The sequence below is a fragment of the Coptis chinensis genome, chromosome 6 (genome assembly GCF_015680905.1).
Source record: "Coptis chinensis isolate HL-2020 chromosome 6, ASM1568090v1, whole genome shotgun sequence".
NCBI lineage: Eukaryota > Viridiplantae > Streptophyta > Magnoliopsida > Ranunculales > Ranunculaceae > Coptis > Coptis chinensis.
The window spans coordinates 76,897,530-76,921,732 of record NC_141461.1 but is presented as its reverse complement, the minus strand read 5'-3'; the positions used below and the strand labels follow the sequence as shown (position 1 = coordinate 76,921,732).

Genomic DNA, 24,203 nt, shown 5'->3' with positions numbered 1-24,203 from the left:
ATCGGTTTCAGATTGGTTAAGTCCAGGTTATCGGTTCGGCTCGGTTACTGATACACACAAATCGGTTCGGTGGTCGATTTTAACCCAAACCCGACCCGTGCACACCCCTAATATATACACCCTTCAAGAGGGTCTAATGGAAACAACTTTGATTCAATAAAATTTATCCTATATATATATATATATATATATATATATATATATATGTTTTGGAAAAGTATAGTAGTGGACATGTGGTGGTGGAAATTGATATTTATTATAATAGTAATTTCGGAAGTGATGGAAAAGTAGTCCGGTGGGTGCCCGTGGGCAAAAACGTTTTATCCCAGGATTGAACATTGCTCATTAGAGAATTTTGGCAATACAATGAATTTTATTGAATCAATGTTGTTTCCATTAGACTGTCTTGAAGGGTATATATATAGAGAATTTCGTAAGACTCGAATAGAAATAAAATCTAGTAAATCATAGTCTTTCCTAAATAGTCTAGAATATTCTAGAACATACTTTCTAAACACCATATATTGCATATTATTTGACAATATATTAATTGATATTGTCAAATCTTTTATATTCTCCACCATTCTATTATTAACAATGATCCATGCTTCGCATCTTATTGTATACTTCATTAAAACTAAGAGCTGATTTTTGATAGAGAAGATCTTCCTACTATAGATAAAATCTCTATCAAAACTCGTCTCAATTGGATATGTCTAGCTTTATTAAAAAGAGTGTTAAAATTATAGATCGTTATTATATAAATATTAAACTTAAACACAAAGTTAGACATGTTCAAATGTCTTGATATTTTATGGAGAAGACATCTATTGCATGAGAACATATTCTCAGAAAATCTGATGTCAAACTAAGATTTCAAAATAAGATCGATGTGGTAGCCTGACACACATATATATGGACCTATATATATTGCATGTGCAATTGGGCGGTGTCGATGACTTACCCCTCCCGGGTTCCGATCCACTGCACACTTACCCCTCCCGGGTGTAGATGACTTTTTATAGATAAGGTTCAGATGTGTACTAACTACATATTGATCAGATAGAATATATATTAAGCTTTGAGGATCAATCAAGCCCACAAGGCCACAAACTATGCAAGAATATATAGGATTGACATATTGAACTTTCATGAGTCAACAAAAGTAGATCATTCGATTCACATAGGAATGATATGATACTGTATATACCCAAACAGTATATGTCCTTTAAAGACAACCGAGCTAGATCCACTTGTGTTATTTGATTGGATCAGAAGAAAAGTGGTAAATGATTGGTATATAAAGCGCATTTGAATGGACATGTAGCTTTCTAACTTACGCCATAAGAAAATAGTGTAAGATAGCAAAGATATCGAAACGAATGGTGGTCAATGTACGTCCTTCCCCAATCTATAAAACTGCATAGGTATATTGTTTCCAATTTAGACACCTGGATGTGTTACACCCCACATTGTCTCCCAGCTGTTCGTTATTTCCCTGAACTCTACACGTGCTAATGCTTACACATGTTCAACACTCAATTCTTAGAACATTTTGATGTGTTTCAGCTTTTATGTGTAATCACTCTGTCTATATATCATTTTGAAGTCCTCAAAGCCTATCAAAGTTTCAATTTTCTTCTTTAAGCTCATTTTTCTACATTTCATAGAAGCTGATCGATATAGAAACAAGCCCAAGTCTCATTTCCCCCTTTTTGAGGTCGTCTAATACTTAATTTTATAAGAAAACCACACCACAACCAAGACAACAACTGCTCGATCACTTAGTTGATTTTTTTGTTCCAATATATATTGTAAATTGAAGATGAGTCAGTGTGTTCCAAGTTGGAATCTCGACGAGACTACAACAACAGTTAGTCTAGGCATCATTCAGAATACCAACATGAATGATTCTAAGGCACCAGATGTCGTTGATGCAGAGTAATTATCTTATTTCGTTTTTAGCACATATTAGACTTTTCAACTATAATAGTGTATTTAATTTATTAAGGGAGTAAGTGTTAATGTTCGTGTTGGTGTTCATGCATGCAGTCTAGACTACGAAGTGGCAGAATTAACGTGGGAAAATGGTCAATTAGCCATGCATGGCTTAGGCCATCCTCGGGTCATTGGCAAACCCTCTTCTACCAAGTACACATGGGAGAAACCTCGTGCAAGCGGTACCCTTGAATCGATTGTTAACCAAGCAGCGCAATTAGCGCCTTGTAATGCACCGGTCCACCACAATGAGCTCGTACCATGGTTCGATGGTGACCGCACTATTGTACCCGGTGCCATGGCTATGGATGCATTAGTTCCATCATCTAGTGGTATCCGTTTCACCCATGACCCAATCAAGAGAGGTATGGATCCAAATCAGGGTGTTGGTACGTGCGCAACTGGAAAATCCACTCGTGCTGAATCGTGTGGAGGAACTGCTTCATTTGAGAAGGGGAAGAAAGTGGAAGAAACAATGGTTAGAAAACGCGCACGTGTGCCACGTGCGGTTTTGGCACGTGAGGATTGTAGCCGGAATCAAAGTGTGAGCGTTAGTAATACATTCGGGAGACAACGTAAGTATGTGCGTGGAGTTGATTCGTGTGAGATGGAGCTTGATACGGGGTTCACTTCAACTTCGTTGGGATCCGACACGAATCCCAATACATTTGATGATCGTGACTCTGTAAGTCACAGTAGACCTCAAGTAAGATCTCTTAGCTCATTTCGTTTTGGTTATACGTGCATGTGTCTACACCTATATGTACGTACATGCCATGCACGTAATTGATATGTATATTATATTATGATGAATTGAAATTATTTGTTGTTCGATTATTATAGAAACAGGCAAGAACTGAGGAGGCCAAGAGTGGTCATATTGAGAAATCTTCAATTTCAACGAAAAGGAGTAGGGCAGCTGCAATTCATAACCAATCTGAACGGGTAAGCTATTAGCCATTTAGCAATACAGCCAATACTTACTTTCCTATTTATTTTTTTTAGTAATATATAATTCTTTTCAATTCTCGCTTTCCAATTTATTTTGTTTGCTGATCAGTTGGCTCAACTTGACAACTTTATTAATTGTAGAAAAGAAGAGATAAGATCAATCAAAGGATGAAGACGCTGCAGAAGCTGGTCCCGAATTCTAGTAAGGTATATTCAATTTTGTTATCTCTCTCTTTATTGTTACTTTTTCTAGGCCAAGCGGTTGATGTTGTATTTGTGGTCCGGATTTTCAACTTAAGACATTCTTCAATATATATATTTGCCATTGGCAGTTGGCACTGGGTTCATAACTTCATATATGCTGAGTATAAAAAAGTTTGCAACAATAATAGTACTTGCCTAGTTTGAATAAATAGAAAAAAAAAAAAAAAAAAAAAAAAAAACTCACATTAAAACAGGAAAACATTTCTCAAAGAATGGATAGATGATTAGGTGTATCGAACTATCGATTCATTAATAATTGAGTAAATTAGTAGTCGAAAAGACACACACACATATATATATGGTTGTAAACATTTTGGGACGACTTCTAATGATTGCTTGAACCTAGTCCACATACACATTTGATGAGGACAATGAGGCAAGCTGCAAGCATACTCGTACTACAGCATGCTAGTTGATTAGTGGTAGGACCCCTATGTCTAGGGTGGTTCCACATCTTAAAAAGTCTTAAAAGTCAAAAGTTTATAGTTGAGAACTTGAGATAATCAAATTGTGGCTGATCTAAAAGATTATTTCCAGAGGTGGAAATGTGGAATTCGTGCGAGCTGCTCGGGCTCGACTCGCTTAAAGTTTGGCTCAGGACTTGCTCAATTAGCATACGAGCCAAGTTTGAACTTATTAAAAAGCTCGATTTATAGATGTGCTCGATAAACTTGAATACCATCCCTCCCACAACGTAAGATGGCTGAGCAAATCTGGCTCGTCTTAGGCTTGTTAGTTAGTGATGCTCAGTTTAGTAAGCTCGAATTTCACCCTAATTATTTCTTTGTGCTGATCGAGGACGCCCTAGTGGTCTTGGTGAGTAGAACATTAGTGTCACAAAGGCATGTAGTCCTCATGCAAATGATACGATAGCATGAGGTAGTGGGCTATGGAATTTGTGATGGTTTTGAAGATGCATATGTGATATATATATATATATATATTTTTTTTTTTTTGTTTTTTTAAATGATGATGGGGTTAGGTAGACCATATCCCCAATAGCAGTTAGATCCCTATTTAGAGGGGAGATAAAACAAATACAGTCATCTACATTATAAGAGAATTGAAAATTTTGCTAAGTGATCAATTGCATATATTGAAAACCGATATATTCAACAGCTTGTCATTATTAGATCTCCAAAACCATCGAGATATCAATGTTATTTTATAAAAACTATAAAATCAATTAAATTCTAAATTAAATCAATTAATTTCAGCCACACAATTAATATACATATATAAAATTAATTATAAATATTACTAAAATGTCATTCTATCTGTTCGGGTTCATATTAGTTCCGTGGAGGACAAACTCAAAACCAAACCAATATTTTATCAGTTTGGTTCGGTTTCGGGTCGGTAGAGTTAGGGGTGGAATTTGAGTCGGGTTAACCAAGCCCGATAGACTAAACCTGACTTTTGTTGGTCCTCGGCTAACATATCAAATTCGTGGTTCGGGCTTGGTTTTGTAAAATAAAAACCTGATTTGGTTTTGGGTTGGGCTCGGGTTAGAATATAAAAAAACCGAAAAATCCGAGCCTGTGTGTGTATATATATATATATATACATATATCTTTCAAACATTCTATTTTTGTAAAAATAAGGTTGAAAATTTCTATTTTATAGAGAATAATGTAATCAACAAGGTTTGTTTCCCTTTCAAACAATCAAATCTCTTTGATTTCATTAGAAGATTTCAATTTTAGTGTTTTTTATCTCATAATTCTAAAAAAAATCCGAGAAGTTTTGACCAACCTGAATTGGTCGGGCTAGGATTTGGGCTGAAAATTTAAGGACTGACTAGGGCTTGGTGTCGGGCTCGGGTGGAAACATTTGTAACTCGGGTTGGGCTCGGATTATACCTCAACCCGATCCAATCCGCCCGAGTTCCACCCCTAGGTGGTGTGCAAACCATATCAAAACCCAAACCATTTTTTATTGGTTTAGTTCAGGTCAGTTATCGAAACCATTGACAGCCCTATTACCCTATACCTATACCTATACCGGACAATTTTAATATGGATATGTACATTTGGCCTTGTTACTGCACTACGAAAGGTGTACATCCAGGGAAATATATGGGCTGGTTATATATGAATCGGTTTTTATATTGAGGACTGAGAAAATATGCTGATTATGCACCATAAGTCCCATAGCGATATTGAGAGTTTTCTGTTCTTGGGACTTGTTGGGAGCCACCCACACAGCTATGGCATTATTAAAATTTGTAAGTTTTTGCATGACTATATTTTGTCTTCTTCCCTCTATATTGGACACATTCTACATAGGTTAGCCAAAACTCTGAGGTTTGAGCTTATTATGTGGAAATAATTGGACCTTATGCTGTATATATCTCGACGTCCAAATTTCAATGAACTAAATACACACCACGTCCTCTCTATCTAAAACAAAACAATATACAGCAGAGGCTACGTGTATTCATTGTTGATGCAGTAATAACTAATATGTGGAAGGTGTTGCAACACATAGAACTGAACTTAAAAAAGTTTGGAATCGTCTTTAGTCCAAACTCCGATCCATAGGCAAACCTCAGTTTTAATATGTCTCAGTCTCTCTACACGCACACACAGACCAAACAGAGAATGGTCCAGGTTTTATTCAATATTAATTTGTTCAGGGAAATTGACTACTAAATTTGGTTATTTGTTCCAGACAGACAAAGCATCGATGTTAGATGAAGTGATAGAATATCTGAAGACACTACAAGCTCAAATTCAAATGATGAGTAGAATGAGTATGCCCCACATGATGATGCCCATGACCATGCAACAACAACTGCAAATGAGCATGATGGCACAAATGGGTATGGCTGGTATGGGTATGGGTATGGGCATGGGTGTTATGGATATGAATCCCCTTGGACGTCCAAGTTTGACTGCAATGCCTCAAGTCCTCAATCCTGCTGCATTCTTGCCAATGCCTTCGTGGGATGGCACAAGTGATCGTTTACAACCTTCAAGTGCTGTCTTGCCTGATCCAATGGCTAGCTTTCTTGCTTGCCAAGCACAGGTAAACACATTAGTCATCTAGTGTCCCAAATGAGGTTGCAATTCTCCAAGTTAGTTGACAGAATCTCAGAGTCTCAGTCGACAGTACACTCTGAATAGAGTTGAATAAACCTTTTCAGGTAGAAGTGTAAAACCTTGCACCTTGGGTAGTTGGGTTACATCGAAATTAGGCAGGTTCCATCTCGAGTAAGGTTCACTTCCTACACTTGGACTTCCTAATGGCAGAGATTACGGCCCAAGGACAAAGCCCAATAAAATTTTTGTCATAAGCCCACTTCAATTTTAATTTCGCCATAAATGCAAAACCGGGTTGACATCATCACACGCCATCATTTTTTTTACTTATAATTTCAGCTCAAGGACACATATTCATTAATAATTTCGGTTCAAAGACAAATCGGGCAGACTTCATCATATGAAAATTTAAATTTACATAATTTACAAAGTTTTCTTTACCTATATGAAAATTTTATATTTACATAGTATTTTTACATATGCAAATTTAAATATACATATGTAAAATTATTTTACATATGAAAATATAAATTTATATAGTGACATCAGCCTGTGTTTTTGGATTTGGGGTGAAATTAAAATTCAAGTGGACTTGGGGCAATTTTTTTTTGAAAATTGGCCCCTTAGCTCAATTACTTATTCCAATGGTAGGTAAGGTCTAGCCCAATATTGGGCTACACTTAGAGATCTGTGGGCACCTTGTGTGGGCCTATTTTTTGGTTGCATGATGAGCCTGAGCAAAGGCATTGCTCCAACTCCAACTCTCCAAACACTGTTCTAAAAATCGGTCTAGGCGGCTGCCTAAGCGGTCTCTAGTCTCTAGGTGCTAGGCGGTGCCCAACCGACTCACCTAGGTCCAAGTCGTTTAAAAAATTGGTGGACTGATTAGGCGGGTCTAGATGGACCGATTAGGTGGGCTAGAAGGCTTCTAGGCGGTCCAGTCAAGGTTTTTTATTTTTTATTTTATTATTATTTTTTTATTTGAATTGATTAAATATTGAAAATTAAAAACCCATGTTGGCCTTAAGATTTGAATGAGTTTAAAAAATTAAAATTCAATGTAAATTATATACAACTATAAGAAATAATATGTTTTTATATGAAGTCGATTTTTTTAAACTATTACGTATTTTTGTTTGTGTTTATTTTTTGAGTTATGGTAAATGATTTCATTCATTTCTTGTAGTATAAGTGTGTAATACTATATATATTATAAGATATATTTGAAAAAAAACCGCCTAGCGCTTACCCCGTTTAGGCGCCACCCTAGGCACTCTCCCACTGCCCAACTACTGCCTAGCGTTTTTTAGAACATTGTCTCCAAGACTCAACACTCAACTTCAATAGTGGGCTCTCTCACACTCAATAGGCTTTTTACCCCAAAACCTACCTGCTACTGGTTCGGCCTACAGTTTACTCCAATTTAAATATTGGGCTCTTACCCCTTACCCACACCATGGAGGACACCCTCCTTCTGGAGGCCAATAGTGGCTAATTCCGAGACAGTATCATGAGAGCGCCGAGGTGATACATCTAAGGGCACCATGTTGGGCGAAGACCGCTACTTCACGCACAAGGCCTACTAGCGTGGCCCTAAATGTATGCTACAGCGCTGTATATGCATTAATATGATTCTAATAATAGCAATCACAAGAAAGAAAAACTTAATGTTCTATTACTGCTGATGGATGATGCATGGTGCTGCTGCATCTTAGTTCATTCAATTCTTTTGAGCTTTGAGTGGATTCATCGAGTTTTTCCTTGGCTGATTTCGTAGAGGCCGAGTCAATTCAATTTCATGTGTTGTACCTATAATTGCTCACTTTTGTTTCCTCTTTTTTGCTGCAGCAGCCAATGACCATGGATGCTTATACTAGGATGGCCACTTTCTATCAGCAACTACTGCATCAACAACAAATCTCCAATTCCAAACCTTAAAGTTACTATGTATATACAATTCTATACAAAGATCACTATTAGGATATTGTTCATGAATAAGATAAATTTCGGAATCTTACACAGAAAGAAATGAGGATTTGTTATTTCATAATTAAAGTTAGTGTGCTCACAATTTATAGTTGTGTCTTTAATACATGACACGTGATTAGTGTTGTAACTGAATACCTAAAAACTAAAACAGAATCAAAATTAAATTACAACAAACTAAGCTGAGCTGGCTACACTTGCTTTGATTGTTGACTTAACTGAAGCTTATTGTCTTCTCAATTCCCCTTCAGGCTGAAGGGATCTGCAATCACTGAAAGCTTGTTGAGTAAGAAGTTGAATCTTTGAACTGATAAACCCTTGGTAAAGAGATCACCTATTTGATCCTTTGTACAGAGATACTTAACTTCAAGAACATTACTAATGCATGACCAACTCCCTTATGTAGTGTTATGTAGTGATAATCAATTTCAACATGCTTGATACGAGCATGAAAAACTGGATTCTTAGCCAACGATATTGCACTTATATTGTCACAATGAAGTATTGGAGCTTGAGTCAATGGAATGTGCATATCTCTGAATAAAATTAAAATGCATAAGTAATAAAGTTATGCTGCTGTGTGAGCTAAGGATCTATATTCCGCTTCAGTAGAAGATCTAGCTATTGTATGTTGTTTCTTAGCTGAGCAAGAGAGTAAGTTAGGTCCTAAGAACACACAAAAACCTGTAATTACTGATCTTTAATTTGTCCATAGGAGATCCTCCCCAATCTACATGTGTGTAAGCTTGAATGTTGATAGAACCTTTCCTAAATCAGACACCATGACTGCTGGTTCCTTTTAAATATCTTAAGATCCTCTTGGCAGCTGCCATGTGTGTATTTCTGGGTTGATGCATAAAGTAACTGTTGCGTCTAACGCGGAAGCTATCAACAACAAACTACCAACAAGTATTCAACAACTCTCCAAGCAACAACCCAATCAACAATATCAACATAAACAAGCATAAAGAGATTTTGTAAAGAACAAACATACATAAGACGATGATTTGTCGTGGTTCGACAATGTGCCTACGTCCACACGACGAGATCGATGGTTCCACTAGATGAAGAAGAAAGTTACAAGAGGAGTTGCTTTGATTGTACACAACAATCAACTCTCAATCACTCACAAAGAATGAATCACTCACAAAGAATGCTCTCAACAAGCTTTCTCTCTTTCTTACTCTTTAGAAACACTAGAAAAAGTTCTATCAACAATCTCACAAAGAAATTGTTCTCCCTCAACAATCTCACCAAAAACCCTAACTCTTCTTTTTATAGTGGGTCAAAATTTCAGTGTAGAAAACACAATCTCGATTTATTGGCGAAATCTCAAAACTTGGTGTGTAGAGGCTAGGGTGTGTGCGCGCCATGGGCTAGGCATATTTGAGCGCGCGCACCCTCTTATTTACTGACTTCCAGTACTGTTGTTTCGCGAAAAGGGAAAAAAAACTAACTTCTTTTCCACGGCATGGGCGCATGCGCCCTTTGGGCAAGGTATATTTGAGCGCGTACGCGCCCTCTTCTTTTCATACGAACAACACCTAAACAGCCAAAACAACATTCTCCATCTCAGTGAGGTTTTAACACATAAAACCGAGCCAAACACAAGATCCATTAAGAATCACTAGTCTTCAAACCACATCTTGAACTCGCCGTCAACTGCCCCGAAGGACCTTGCCCACAAAGAGCCATACCCATAAAGAATCTTGCCAACGAAGTGCCACCCATAAAGAGTCATGCCCACAAAGGGATATCTTCACAGAGAGTCATGCTCACAGAGAGCAATAATGCCCACAAAGGGCATGCCTACGGAAGGCATCAATCAATAATACAAGAAGTGGATCAGAGTACCTCCAACCAATGTTGGAACTCAACTCCATAGAGAACCTTCTACAACCCAAAGCCCTTAGACAATGAAACAAATTCCCAAGTACAAAACTTGTCACGAGCCTCCACCATTTTCATATCCATCGACCAATCTTTGCAATGACCATCTCTAACAACTTCTTTGAAGTTGTTTGGTTCATCACCTTCGATATTCAGTGCGTGGGCTGAAACTTGTTGAATTGTGGTAAGTAACTTCAAAAGAGTTTGTAAGAAGTAAGGTTCATCCTAAATTGTTTAGAGTTTGAGTGTGGGAGTTAAAATGAAGAAAGGTAGACTCTTGGTAAAGACTTGTTTAGTTTAAGCTAATGAAAACATAAAAACTCAAGTTGTTTAGTATGGAAATGACATGAAAACATTGAAATGAAGATTGAAACAAGAACACCAAAATAAGATTGGTTGATTGAAACAAACAAAGCAAAATAACAAGATTTAAATAAAAGGAAATGAAGAACAATAAAGTAAAAGACTTGAATTGAAAAACAAGACTAAATCTTATAAACCAAATGGTTTGGACCCTAAAACAATGGATACATTCTCTCTCCCTAATTTTTAGATTATATACCCCTACTTTTGCCTTACTGATTTGCCCTCCTCCATCACTTTTGAGACACCTCACACCTCACACTTCACTTTTGCTTTTTCTTTTGCTTTTTGATTTCTTCTTGACCAAGGTAGGTTTTTGAGAATGCCATATTTTTAGATAAAGGCCTCCATATCTTGTCTTCTGAGTTGAGGGCTTTGACCGTTGACTTTGACTTTTTAAGCACTTTTTCACAGCAGCTTCTGGTCTTCATAATAAGCGTGATTAAGACTCATTTAGTTGCTAAGATGCAGCTTTTATGATAAGTGGCCTGAAATTCTCCGTAACCTGAAAAAGATAATAAAAGCTATTAGTTGTCTTTTCATTAAACGTAAGAAGGGCTGTAATACAGTAATATAAGGGTAATAAAACACACATTTGGGAGCTGATCACCACCCCTAAATAGCATCTTGCTTGTCCTCAAGCAAGGATGAGAGAGAAAAAACTAAGATCACAAATGGGTGATTTATTATAAGTTATACTAATCTCATTTCACAGAGTGTGATTGCATTGATCATATGCAACAAGGCCTTAAACCACTAGGAATTCCCTAGTGGATGAGCTTTAAGCCTCATGATAGTTTTCCAGTGAAGGTACTCACAAACTTCTTCTATTTAGTACAAAGGGTCTTGTTTCCTTACTATTCTCAGAAGTTCATACATCTCATTAGCGGAGAATACGGACAAACTCCTCTGAACTTAGAATAGCATTTGTACAGTAATTTAATTATCTAAAGATAAATGTGCAAAACATGAGCAATAATATATAAAAACAGAGTTGTTTCCGAGACTTTTGGAGAGCGTCCTTAAGGTGGGTTCTTACAGGTGTGTGTTGCAATCATAACTCTTTGATAGATTCACTCAAGGTTCGTTCTCTCAATTACAGCGGGCACTTATATTCCTCGCATACTCAAATGACGTCCAACAAAATTGGGGTCGATTGATCACGCTTGCCACTTACTATCACATCATCATATTCCTAATCGAGATGGTTGTTTTTTATTAGGAGTTACAGGGCTAGGGTGATGGTTTAGAAAGAAAAAAGGAAGGGAAAAACAAAATCTGATAAGTTGAGAAACTAGGTCTTCAAGATATGTGTAACTAGAGAAGAACCTCATTTTGTTCTTTTACTTCCGAATTGTGATACATTCTTTTAACCTTTTGGCTTTGTGACTCCATATGATTTTGAATTTTTGGGAGTTCTAACTTTGCTTTTGTTTCTTTTTGTTTTTGTTTCTGATACCATCTTCATTTGATTTTGACTTTTGGGAGATTCGATTTTTGACTCCTTTGATTTTTTGGAGTTTTGGTGTTTGATGGGTCTTTCGTTTCTTTTCTTTTTGAAGCAACTAACTGTTCTGTTTTTGTAAAGGTATTCTCTTTCTTTTATTCTGATATCCATCAAGTTCTCAACTTGTCAGCTGGATACGCCTTTTATTGTGTGTTGTAATGGGTTAAGAGTTTTTGGTGAAGAATAAAAAGGTTTTTTTGAAAAGGGTTGAAGGCTCAAGAGGGTTAACTAGAGGAAAAACTATCTTTTTGGATTTTTAACCTTTATTTGGCTATATCGATCCAAAAAGGGCCTAAATTCTCTCATAGGATATGGTGTGGTGATCAAACAAGTGGACATGTGGTCTTTCTATCTGGACATCCTTTGCATCATCACTCAATAATCATTCAGATGAGGCTTTTGGCTAGATTCTCATAGAATATGGAACTTAATTGTTCTAACCTTGGCTTCAGAAACTTACTACTATATACAAACAAATACTGATGCATGCCATTCATGAAAAGATGCAGAGACTATTGTACATATATTAGTCTAAGTACGAAGAACGAATCTTTACTCTATTACTGTAATGAGACTTCTAAACTTTTTATTCATCATAGAAAAATGAAACAAGACTTTTTACTACTAAACAGAAAAATATTTTTGGTCTTTTTCGAAATTTTTTTAGAAAGGAAGAAATATATTATTATATATACTATATAGAAAATGTATAATTTTTGCAAAATGTTACTATACCACCCCCAAATATAACTATGCTTTGTCCTCAAAGTATGAAGAGATAAGGAAAGAGATTACCATAGAAACATGAGCAAAAACAGCGATACACCTGTATTATGTTCTTCATGATGAAAATACGCCACCTCCAAATAATTTTTGGGACGTGGGTTGTTTGATATAGAACGAGAAATACATGGTTTATTATACTAGAGATATTTATTCTATTATGATATCATTTTGGGTTTTTGTATTTTTGAAAACATATATGAAATGCATGAAAGAAAAATGGAAAATTTTGGCATAATGTATCTGTTTTACCTTCTACTAATATACCAAATTCCACAAGAAAACAAATAAAACAAGCATATATAATAGAAAAAATGATTGTTTAGTACCATGAACTTTGGTGGTTTTATCAATTTGGGCCAAGAACTTTTTTTTTTTAGCAAATTGGGCCATGACCTTTCTTTTTTGTATCAGTTTGGGCCACCGTTACCATTCCATTACTTCACATGCTTATGTGGCTTGCCGGATGTATATGTGTCCGACCAAATGCTCATGTGTCACCGTTGAAGTGCACACCTAATCACCGGTGATGTGGCATCGAAATTTCAAAGTGTTTCCAACCCGAAATTTCACAGAAATTTCAAAGTGTTTCGAACCTTGAGGCAAACTCGCACTTAGTTGATAGAAATCCTAAATTCAGACCTAATTCCCTAATTCCCAAATTCAGACAGAAAAGAAAACCCTAATTCCCAAATTCCCAAATTCTTAAATGAATTAAAAAACCTAATTAAACCCCAATCCCCAATCCCCAATCCACCAAATCCCCAATCCACAAAATCAAACAACTAATTAAGCATGGATCATTCTTGTATAGAACTTTTCTTTGGTGGGAAATTTCGAGAGACCCAACCGAGTCAGTATGATGGTTATAAGTGGTTTACGAAGCACATCTTGTATTACAAGGGTGGGAGAGTTCAATACTTTTACAACATCGATCCAGATAAAATGTCATATTTTGAGTTGAAGGGTATGATTGAGCAAGAATGTCATGTGAAAGATATGGTTAAGATGTTCTATACTGATCCTAATAAGCCTCTAGACATTGGGCTTAGGATAGTCAATGATGATAAAGATATTATAGAAATGATGAAAATGGCAAAAAATGAGAGGGTAACTATTTATGTTGAACATGAGCAAGGTGATGATGTTGAAGAGTCTGAAGAAGACAGAGAGGTTGATGTGGGTGATTGTTTGATAGAGAGTGAGCCTGAGTTTGAGTCTGAGTATGAGACTGCGTCTGAAGTAGCAACTCTGGATCATATTAGTGAAGATGATGACGAATTGATTGAAGTTAGGAAAAAAAATATAGAAATCAAGTATAAGAAGAAGAAATCAAGTACTGAAGAAGTTGATCAAGTACCAGATGGACCACATGAAGAAGCAAGTGAAGCAGCCATTGAACAAGCAAGTGATGTAGCAAATGAACTACCAAATGAGATGGATACTGGTGGTGCTGGAGAGGATATTGGTGGTGTTGGAGATGATGAGTCAGACTATGCTGCATCTGATGACTATTTAAGTCCCGAATCTAGTGAAGAAGAAGATGAGGATGTTGCTTCTGTTAAGGAAAGGAAGAGGAATTTGAAGATTAAAAAGAGGATGTACCCAATTTTCAACCCCAATGTTCAGATGTCCAATATCCAAATTGAGCTTGGCATGAGGTTTGGTAATGCAAAGCAACTTAAAGAATGTATAAAGAAATATGCAGTCCATAATGGGTATCCAATTCATTTTAACATAAATCTTTGCTAGATTTTTGAAGTCGTGTGTGTTGGTGATGGGTGTAGCTGGTTTCACGTATGCAAGTTACATGCAAAGTGAAAACAGTATGCAAATTAAGACTTTAGAGGCTGAGCATAAGTGTAAGAGACATTTTTGCATCAGATTAGCTAATTCCCAATGGTTGGCTGATTATTACAATGACAGGATCATAGACAACCCTAAGTGGAAGGTAAGGGATTTCAAGAGAGATATTGCACAATTTAAAGTTGGAGGTGACACCACTTCATTGTTCTGAGCTAAGAAGAAAGCCTTGAGTCTAGTTCATAGTTCTTTAAAGGATGTGTATGCCAAAGTGAGAGACTATGCACCGTGAGATAATCAAGTCAAACCCCGAAGCACATGTAAGATTGATGTTAAAAGGCCGCTGATAGATAAGCCGTGTTACTTTCGGAGAATGTACATTTGTTTTGATGCCTTGAAGCATGGTTGGTTTTCTGGGTGTAGAAGGGTCATTGGTCTTGATGGTTGTTTTCTTAAATCTTTTTGCAAAGGGGAATTGTTAACTGCAGTTGGGAGGGATGGAAATAACCAGATGTACCCTATTGCATGGGCAGTTGTTGAAGGTGAAAACACAGAAAGTTGGAGGTGGTTTTTGAACTTGCTCCTTAATGATCTCAATGTGGATGATGGGATTGGTTTGACAGTGATTACAGACCAACAAAAGGGTCTTCTCAAAGTCATTTCAAAAAGATTACCTAATGCAGAGCATAGATGTTGTGCAAGGCACATCTATGCTAACTTCAGGAAGAAATTTTCTGGTATATAACTTAATTTGTCTATTTTTTTATTTGTATTCTAAATGTGATTTAATATTCATATGTAATGTAGCTATATTATTTGAACAGGTGCACAACTTAAGGGTTTATTCTGGAAAGCATGCAAAAGTGGAACACCAGAAGAATTCCATCGTGTTATTGATGAGGTGAGAAAGGTATGTGATGCAGCAGCTGACTATATGTTACATATCCAAAATCCCAAGTTCTGGTCCAGATGATTCTTCAAATTTTACACAAGTTCTGATGCAGTAGAAAACAATATATGTGAAACATTTAATGGTACAATTCTTGATGCAAGAGAGAAGCACATCATTGCAATGCTTGAGGAAATAAGGATTGCCATGATGAGAAAGATCGTAAGAGAAAAGAGATTTATTGGTGAGTCACCAAGTGGCAAGGCACTTTGTGTCCAACTATTGCGACAAGTTAGAGAAACAACAAGTTAGACTCAAGGTTTTTTTAGTCTTTCTTTTGTGGAGGGTCAACGTTTGAGGCCAGATATGGTGATGAAGGTTTCAAAGTTGATATCAAGGATAAGACTTGTACATGTAGAATGTGGCAGCTCTCTGGTATCCTATGTGCCCATGCAGTAGCTGCCATTTATGTGTAAGCACAATCCAGATGATTATGTAGATCATTGGTACAAGGTGGAAACATTTAGAAAGACTTATGATCATTACTTGCAGCCACTTAATGGTGAAAAGCTGTGGCCAAAGGCTCCTGGAGAGGTATTCCTGCCTCCACCTTATAGAAGGATGCCTAGGAGGCCAAGCAAGCTTAGAAGGAAAAAATGCATGAAGAGCCAAGGAAGTTTGGAACCTTAAGTAGAAAAGGAGTTCAAATGAGGTGTTTAAACTGCCTTCAGTATGGTCATAATAAGAGAACATGCAAAGAAGTCAACAGTGAAACCAACAATGTAGCCGAGGAAGTAGCTCAGGAAGTAGCCCAGGAAGTACCACAATCCACCACTGTAAGTTTCTGGAGAGTTTCTTTTTTCTTCTTAGTTTGGATTGATGTGTATCTGGGTTGCTTTTTAGTACTGTTCTTGTTTTGTTTTTTCATTTCTATGTGCTTGAGAACTTACCCACACTCCTTCAAGTACTGCTTCATTTAGTTTATTTGGAAAGTTAATTGATACTTATAGGGTACTAGAATTTCAGGGTTTATAGGCCAATTAGATCCTGTTTTTTATACGGTTATGGTCAAGCCTTAAAGACCTATAGCCTTCAAAGGATAGATTTTAAGCTTCAATGATAGATTTTGAAATTAGATTTTAAGCTTCAGTGATAGCCTTCAATCAATATATATTAACAAGAAAGCTTTTAAGATATATATTAAGCATTTGAAATTAGTTTTAGAAATCATTTGAAACTATTAAGCATTCTTGAAACTAAGCATTTTATAATTCGTATAATTTTGATATAGGTGAGGAAGAGAGATAAGGAGGTAGCTGTTGAGAAATCTGGGACTAAGAGTGGGACAACAAAGAAGGGTAAAGAGACAGTTAAGAGTGGGACTACTGAAGTCAGCAATGAAGCCAACCAAGTAGCAGCTGCCACCACTGTAAGTTTATGAAACAAGTTTGTTCAATAAGTTTTTTTCTAAGTTTTGAAATCATAAGTTTTAGGTATAAGTTTTTAAGTTTATAAAATAAGTTTGAATTTTGATATAGGTGAGGAGGGAGAATAAGGCTCCCTCATCTAATGTAGGTGAGGGCACGCCAACTGTGCCAAAGAGAGGTAAAAGGGCTAGTTGACGGGACTATTAAAGTCAGCAATGAAGCCAACCAAGTAGCAGCTGCCACCACTGTAAGTTTATGAAACAAGTTTGTTCAATAAGTTTTTTTTCTAAGTTTTGAAATCATAAGTTTTAGATAAAAGTTTTTAAGTTTATGAAATAAGTTTGAATTTTGATATAGGTGAGGAGGGAGAATAAGGCTCCTTCATCTAATGTAGGTGAGGGCACGCCAACTGTGTCAAAGAGAGGTAAAAGGGCAGCTGATGATGTACCTCAGGGAGTTGGAGCTTCAAAGAGGAACACAAGAGTAAAAGGAAGAAAGGATCATGTACCTGAGGGAGTTGGAGTTTTTACAGTTGATAGTGGAAACTTTTACTTGAAGGTAATGTTATTTTACAAACTACTTTGCATTTGAAAGATTTCCATTTGAAATGAGGTAGTTGTTTTACATACTTCATAAACATAACCTAATCTTTTGTCCTTCTTGTGATAGATGTCAGCTATTGGAGCACCTATTCTTATAAATGAAGCCAAGATTTCTGAAGCAAACAACAAAAGAAAAGGTAGACCTCCACTTCCCAGACGATCTAGTAAAGCTCCAGTGATTGGTTTACAGTCAAATCAAGTTTCAAGTGAAGCTCAAGTACGTAGTAGTCAAGGTTCAATAAGTGCATCTAAACAAGTTTCAACAACTGCTTCCAAACAATCACTGACAACTGCTTCTGCAACTGCTTCCAAACAATCACTGACAACTGATGCAGTGGCATCAAGAAGAAAGCCTAAAACTAGATCTACAGCTGCCCTAGAAACTCAACATCAAGAAACTCACCATCAAGCAGTGGCATCAAGCAGCAAGCCTAAAACTAGATCTACAGCTGCCCTAGAAACTCAACATCAAGAAACTCACCATCAAGCAGTGGCATCAAGCAGCAAGCCTAGAAACTCACCATCCAAGACTAAGCAGAAAACAGCTGCTTTGACTGTGAGAACAAGAGCAAATTCCAAACCTAACACTAGATCTGCAGCTGCCAAAGCCAAAACTAAAGTTTGAAGACTTGGTGATGCAGTACAGGCTCTGGGCTTTCTGTTGGGCTTTTGCGTAGTCAGTCTTTGTTTTGTCTGTTTCCTTTTGTAGTAACTTTTCCTTTTGTTGGTGTATGCTGTGATGTGTAAACACTGATGTAAACACTTGGTGTATGCTGTTATGTAAACACTTGGTGCTTATATTTAGGTTTTTTTGTGGTTTAGTGTCATGTTATGTACAACATTGATTTTCTAACTTTCTTTCAGTTATTGTATGCAGTGTATTTTGTGTTGTTTAGTGCTTCAGTGCTTATATTTAGGTTTTTTGTATGTTGTGTTGTTCAGTGTAGTGTATTTTCTAACTTTCTTTCAGTTATTGTAAGCACTAAGAAACAACTAAGAAACAAGCACCAAGCAATAAGAAAGAAACAACTAATCTTTGTTATCAGAACTGATTAAGCACCAATACAGACTCCTTCCACTACTACAGATAGTGCACTCATTTAAATTAACAAACAACTCGAACTAATACAGACTCCTTCCACTAGTACAAATAGTGCACTAATACATACTCATTCCACTACTACAATACCAAACAACTCAAACTAAATTAACACTGAAACTCAAACATCTTCCACTACTACAATACCACCGGAAATAACAGTGCACTCAAACTCCTTCCACTACAATACCACTGGAAATCACATTGCACTCATCTAATTTTACAATGAAACTGAAACTCCTTCGCCAAACCATTGTCCTCAATTTCAAATGTAATCTTGACCTTTTTATCTCTTTTGATTTCATCTATTTTTGAAGATGATGAAGAGCTGGCTGGGGAAGAGCTTGAAGTCGACGCCGACTCAATGTTGTTCATTAACAATTCCTTATACCATTGGAAATCACTCCCGCACTCGGTGCAATTCACAAATTTCTTGCCTTCATTTACGTTTTCCTTTTTTGATGTGTTAACCTTTCTAACCCCTAGGCAATTCGCCTTTCTGCATCTTAGACTCTCCAAAGATACCATTGACGATGCTCTAGCGTCTTCCAACCACTGGAAGTCTCGGCAAATGCGGCATGTCAAAAAAAATTGCCCAAGAGAATGGCTTTGGCGAGACTGTTTCAGGATCCTACTTCGGCCACATTTTCGAAAACAACACGGTGTCGATAACCAACAACAATTGTTAGACGAATGATTTGACTCATCACACCTATTACAGAGATTTCCAATAGTTGACATTTTCGAAATTGCACAAAATCAAAACCCTAAATTAAAATACCAACTAGAAGACTTATGAGATAATGAAGGAGATGGGGTTTGTTTAAGAGACAAATGAAGGAGACGGGGTTATTTCTTCATGTTCACAAGTCCAGAAACAAAAAAATTGGAGAGATGGCGATTTAGAAAGAAAAAAAAAAATTCACGAGCAGTCTTCCTTGAAATTTCACCCTTGAAACCCTTGAAATTTCACCCTTGAAATTTCAGGTGCTTGTCAAGTAAGTGCCATATCAATATACATTAGTTGTCCATTTCAATACCGACACCACATCTTCCGTTAGTACACATAGGCAGCCGTTTGTACACATAGGCAAATTTTCTAACGGAAACACGTCGGTGGCCCAAACTGATACAAAAAAGAAAGGTCATGGTCCAATTTGCTAAAAAAAAAAGTTCTTGGCCCAAATTGATAAAACCACCAAAGTTCATGGTACTAAACGGTCATTTTTTCTATATAATATTAAACATATAATTAAACATCATAATAAAGAAAAATAAAACAATAATTAAAGATAATAAACTATCTATACAGACACAAGGGAGCTGCCTAGTCAGAATCCGTGCGTGACTCGTCTCAACGTCTATAAGATCCTTCTCCCTGACGTCGGGTCTTATCATGTCTATCACTACGCGGGAGCGCGTCTCTAATGCTCTGCAGTGTTCTAGTGACACTGTTCTGAAAACGTCGCTGCTCCTGTTGGAAGGTCCGCTGCTCCTCTCTGAGGGTATGATGTTCTGCTATAATGTTTCCCTGAGTTTCCTTGAGTTGGTGGAGATACGAATGTAGAATCCTTTGGCCGCCATGGAGGAAGTGAATTCTGTCTATGGGTTGAGTGAACTGTCGAGTGTCATCTTTCGCGAAGTAATCCACTTTCTCAGTCGGGCGTGCTTGCTCAGTGGCTCTGGCTTCAGGTGGAAGCCATAACTTCTAGACCCAAAAGACCTATGGTAGCGTCCTTGACCTTCACTAGGGTGTCTGTGGCCTGGAACCCCCAGTGCTGCATGATCCTGGTGGCCAGCAGTGGTAAAGGAGCGGTGGACCTCTTTGGTTTGCAGAGTTGCTCAAAGATAAAGGAGATGATGCAGAAGCTATTCTTCTGTTCTTGAAGAATCCATAAAATATGAAGCATCGCCTTACCTATATCCGAAGGCTTGGCTGAGCCTAGCATGTTATAGGATGTCTACTGAGATACTGCTAGCTGGTTCATTGGCAGCGAACTCTGAAAAATGCAATGAGACTTGGGGTTTTTCACCCCCTCGAGAAGTGTCTCTACCATCATCACATCGATGGTCTTGTTGTCTAGGGACTATTCTATCTAAACATAAGCCTTCAGAGAAATCCCCATAACTCCACTCACCACCTCCTTGGTGAGCTCCAGTGAGCGACCATCCTTGACAACCGTGATGCGGTCATCCTCCCCTCTAAGCATACAGTTATAAAATGACAGAGTAAAAGATGGAAAATAAGCCGCACCTTCCAACAAAACCAAGGGTTCCCATCCTCTTCTTCTAATCTCAGCCTTGAAGTGCACTTCAAATAGATCAGAATTGAAGAGGTTTTGAAAATTTTGCTCCGGCACAATTTTAAAAACTCGAGCCATTTAGAGTAGGGATTGATAAAAGTGGGGTTTTTAGTTGGAATGAGGGTTGAAAATGGGGTAGGTTGTAAAAATTTGGAGTGGTGGTGTTTTGGGGTGAGGTCGCGGTCGCGAGCTGGTGTGGGCGGCTAGGGTTAGGGATTTTGTGAGGAAGAAGATGGGAAGTTGGGCGGTTGTGTGGGTTAAGTAGTTTGATGGCACGTGCCTTTTTAATGAAATTGAAATTTTGGCCCAAGCCCAAATGAAATCAGAAAATTTTGATATTGTTTTTAGTGCCTTGCTAATTTCAAGAGCCGATCCGCGCTTCGTTACTTGTCCGATTTTGACCCGTGATGTACCAAAACGATCAGCATAAAAAATGCAACATAATGGTATAGGGTACACTTATATCCAATAGTGGATGCAAAACAGATAATGGAAAGAGCTGTAAAGGAACTATAGGAAAATTTGTACAGATAACAGAAGGAAAATTTAATAAATTTTTTTTTTGGATTTTGAATAAGTTTGACTGAAATTTAAAAAAGGTGGATAATTTTAAGTCAGATTCCCAAGACTTGGAAGTTTTTGAAAACTTGAGTCAGTCCCAACCAGATGGCTGGATTACTCTTTTAGACCGAGCGTAATGCACTGGAGGATAACACGTGTAGACTTTATAAACATAATTATTATGAGGTTACGTTGAAGACTGGAGCAAGTTGGTGTTTGACTGTTCAAGCACCAGCCTTCTCTCATAGCTCGTCTCTTACGTGCGTATGAACTCTTACCTAAACCAGGAATGATTTTCAGTATATGTGTCCATATCTTAAGCTATAGTTCTCTAGGAAGTGCTTGCACACAATCATTGAAATTGATCTATCTAGTCTTGCTAGGTGGAGGGTTTTTGTTTGCTATAGAAGACATTTTTGAAAAGTTTTTCAGAAAAGAGAAAGATTGAGAAGGGGAAAAGATTTTAAAGAAAAGAAAATTTTGTACAAGTTGAGTCTTTTAACATCAGATTCTTGAGACAAAATAGAGAGGTGGAGGCAAAAGATAGAATTAAATAGAGAATAGTATCACTTTGGGTTACTTTATTTGTTTCATTCTCGTTTGGAGACGCCTCGTTTTTTTTTAGTTGGTTTCTCAATCAAAATATATCTATAACCATATAGAGGTTTTGACAAGAAGATAAAATTATACGTTAATCCGGTATCATTTTGGTTACTCTGGGGCATATAACTTTTATTTTTATATCCTATGGTTTTGAAAACTATGGAGAGATGTTTTAAGAAACTAGTACTCAAAAGTTGTGATTCTAGATGCTACTATGTGAAAACAAACCATAACAGATAATCTTAGGCAACTTTCGTATCGGCTCTGTGGCGAATCCAATTTAGACAGACAGAGCTTTAGCTACATGAGTTGAGAGATTTACTGCACAAAACATGGAATGTTTAGACCCGGGCTAATAGCTTTGTGATATAGGTGACCCTTAATAAGAAAAGCTTATCTCAAACCGCCCTTAGATTGCGTTGTTCTAGGAGTTGGTCTGTGTAAAATTCATTGCCCATTTTGAAAAATTACTTAACTATTGATGTATCGAGAATACATCATTAACAGAACAAAGAAAAAAAAAACAATTTTGAAAAAAAAAATGTAAAATAAAGAAAAAAAAAAGGTATAGTCGCTCCACAGGTTCACACTTACTCCAACGACGAGTGAAAAATGTTTTACAAAGAATATACGAGATATACTGTGGACTAAGGCTCCGGCACTTATAACCACACCCTCCAAATGGAGAGGTCCGGTTACCTTATTAATGTATCCCCTTAAAGAAAAAGATGGAATGGAATGGGAAAGGAATACATCGAAAAAGAGGATTCAATCCTCGTAGATGGGATGATTAAGAAATAGTTTTTAGCTTTCAAGCTTCGTTCACGTCACTTGTTGCTTCAAAGGCTATGTTTGCTGGTTTAGGTTTAGGAATAGCTTGACCTAGGAACACCCATTTCTGGGTTTTATCTTGGGACAAGTTAAGAGATTATTGCATAGATGCTAGGATTTGGGTTTGTTGTTGCATGACAAATAGCATTATATTGGTGGGCTTATCTATTTGGATACTAGTTGATGGTGTAATGGAAACTAGGTCTCTTTGGTTGTTGACATGTGGGTTTTAGTAGTTCTGGTTAAACTGGGATGGAACCAATGATCTGTTATGATTGTCATAGGTACCTTGTCCTTGTCTGAATGTATTTGTTGGTTTGTTGAAACCTAGAGGTGGTTGGTTTTGTGGAATGTTGGTCCATGCGACATTTGGATGTTGTCTCCATGGTGCATTTATATTAGTACATTGAAAGCACATACTTCTTTTATCTGAAGTGATGATAGGTTTGTGATCAAGGGACATGTGACATTTATATGATTTAAGCTTAGACAGAAATTGCATGGTGAGGTATTTATGTTCATAACAGGATGAGTGGTTTGGTCTTTATGTTTGGTTATGAAGGCATCTATCTTTCTTGTGAGGGTTTCGATTAAAGTTTTGATTTCTAGATCTGATTTCAAATTAAAAATACCACTAGTCTTAGATGTATTGGGTTGGGCTGTTCTGGAATTGTTTATGTCGCCCTAATGGGTACTCTTTTCAGCTTGGTTTTCAAGAAAGGTTAAGGCTTCAGTTGCACGTCTATCAAATAAATTACCATTACTCATGATGTCGAGGGTTAGTTTGTGTTCTGGGAGAAGGCCATTGAAGAAACATTGGACAAGAGTGGATTTTTCTAGTTTATGGTGAGGACATGAATGGAGTAGGTTAGAGAATTTATCCCATGCTTTGGAAAATGTCTCACTCGGACTCCGTTTGAAGAACTGTATCTTGCTTATTATCTTTTCTGTTTTTTTTGGTGGAAAGTACTTCTGCATGAAGGAGAACACAACCTTTTCCCATGTATCGAAAGATTCGGCCTTCTGTGAGAGAAGCTAAGCGTGACTCTTACCAGCTAGAGTGAAAGGAAACACTCGTAGCTTAATCTGATCGTTAGTGACACCCGGAAGGTGAAAAATATTACAAACTTCATGTATCCGGCATAGATGCTCGTACATAACTCGTGTTCTAACCCGTGGAAGATTGGTAGAAGATTGAACACGTTCGGTGGAATGCAAAAATTGCTCGTGTATGGTGTGAGTCACATACAAGATAGATGGAGGCCCATCTTGCAATGGTGTGTAGAAGTTGGAGAGAGG

The 24,203-nt window shown here is 37.2% G+C and overlaps 2 protein-coding genes across 3 annotated transcripts; both read left to right on the top strand.

Annotated features, from left to right (window-relative positions):
• The first annotated feature begins 1,439 nt into the window (after window positions 1–1,439).
• UNE10 (basic helix-loop-helix (bHLH) DNA-binding superfamily protein) lies at window positions 1,440–8,312 on the top strand. 2 transcript variants are annotated; one of them, XM_086569007.1, is made up of 6 exons: window positions 1,440–1,941; window positions 2,053–2,704; window positions 2,842–2,943; window positions 3,091–3,156; window positions 5,887–6,243; window positions 8,109–8,312. In XM_086569007.1, exons 1-6 carry the CDS (start codon window positions 1,826–1,828, stop codon window positions 8,193–8,195), a joined length of 1,380 nt encoding a protein of 459 aa, XP_086425133.1. In that variant the 5' UTR covers window positions 1,440–1,825; the 3' UTR covers window positions 8,196–8,312. The 2 variants fall into 2 exon arrangements, with proteins under 2 accessions (XP_086425133.1, XP_086425132.1); XM_086569006.1 differs by having other exon boundaries at window positions 1,441–1,941; window positions 8,106–8,312.
• Window positions 8,313–16,164: 7,852 nt separating this feature from the next.
• On the top strand, window positions 16,165–17,457 carry LOC147494559 (uncharacterized). Its single transcript, XM_086565175.1, has 4 exons — window positions 16,165–16,314; window positions 16,770–16,907; window positions 17,017–17,152; window positions 17,263–17,457. The coding sequence occupies exons 1-3, from the start codon at window positions 16,186–16,188 to the stop codon at window positions 17,098–17,100; spliced, it is 351 nt and encodes a 116-aa protein (XP_086421301.1). The 5' UTR covers window positions 16,165–16,185; the 3' UTR covers window positions 17,101–17,152; window positions 17,263–17,457.
• The last annotated feature ends 6,746 nt before the right edge of the window (window positions 17,458–24,203 follow it).

Excerpts from the sequence above, each read along its gene's own strand:
- UNE10 (XM_086569006.1), top strand. The coding sequence starts at position 1,826 with ATGAGTCAGTGTGTTCCAAGTTGGAATCTCGACGAGACTACAACAACA. Across the intron at positions 2,705-2,841 it reads TAAGTCACAGTAGACCTCAA|AAACAGGCAAGAACTGAGGA; the intron begins GTAAGATCTCTT and ends CGATTATTATAG. Across the intron at positions 2,944-3,090 it reads TTCATAACCAATCTGAACGG|AAAAGAAGAGATAAGATCAA; the intron begins GTAAGCTATTAG and ends TATTAATTGTAG.
- LOC147494559 (XM_086565175.1), top strand. The coding sequence starts at position 16,186 with ATGAGGTGTTTAAACTGCCTTCAGTATGGTCATAATAAGAGAACATGC. Across the intron at positions 16,315-16,769 it reads AAGTACCACAATCCACCACT|GTGAGGAAGAGAGATAAGGA; the intron begins GTAAGTTTCTGG and ends ATTTTGATATAG. Across the intron at positions 16,908-17,016 it reads AAGTAGCAGCTGCCACCACT|GTGAGGAGGGAGAATAAGGC; the intron begins GTAAGTTTATGA and ends ATTTTGATATAG.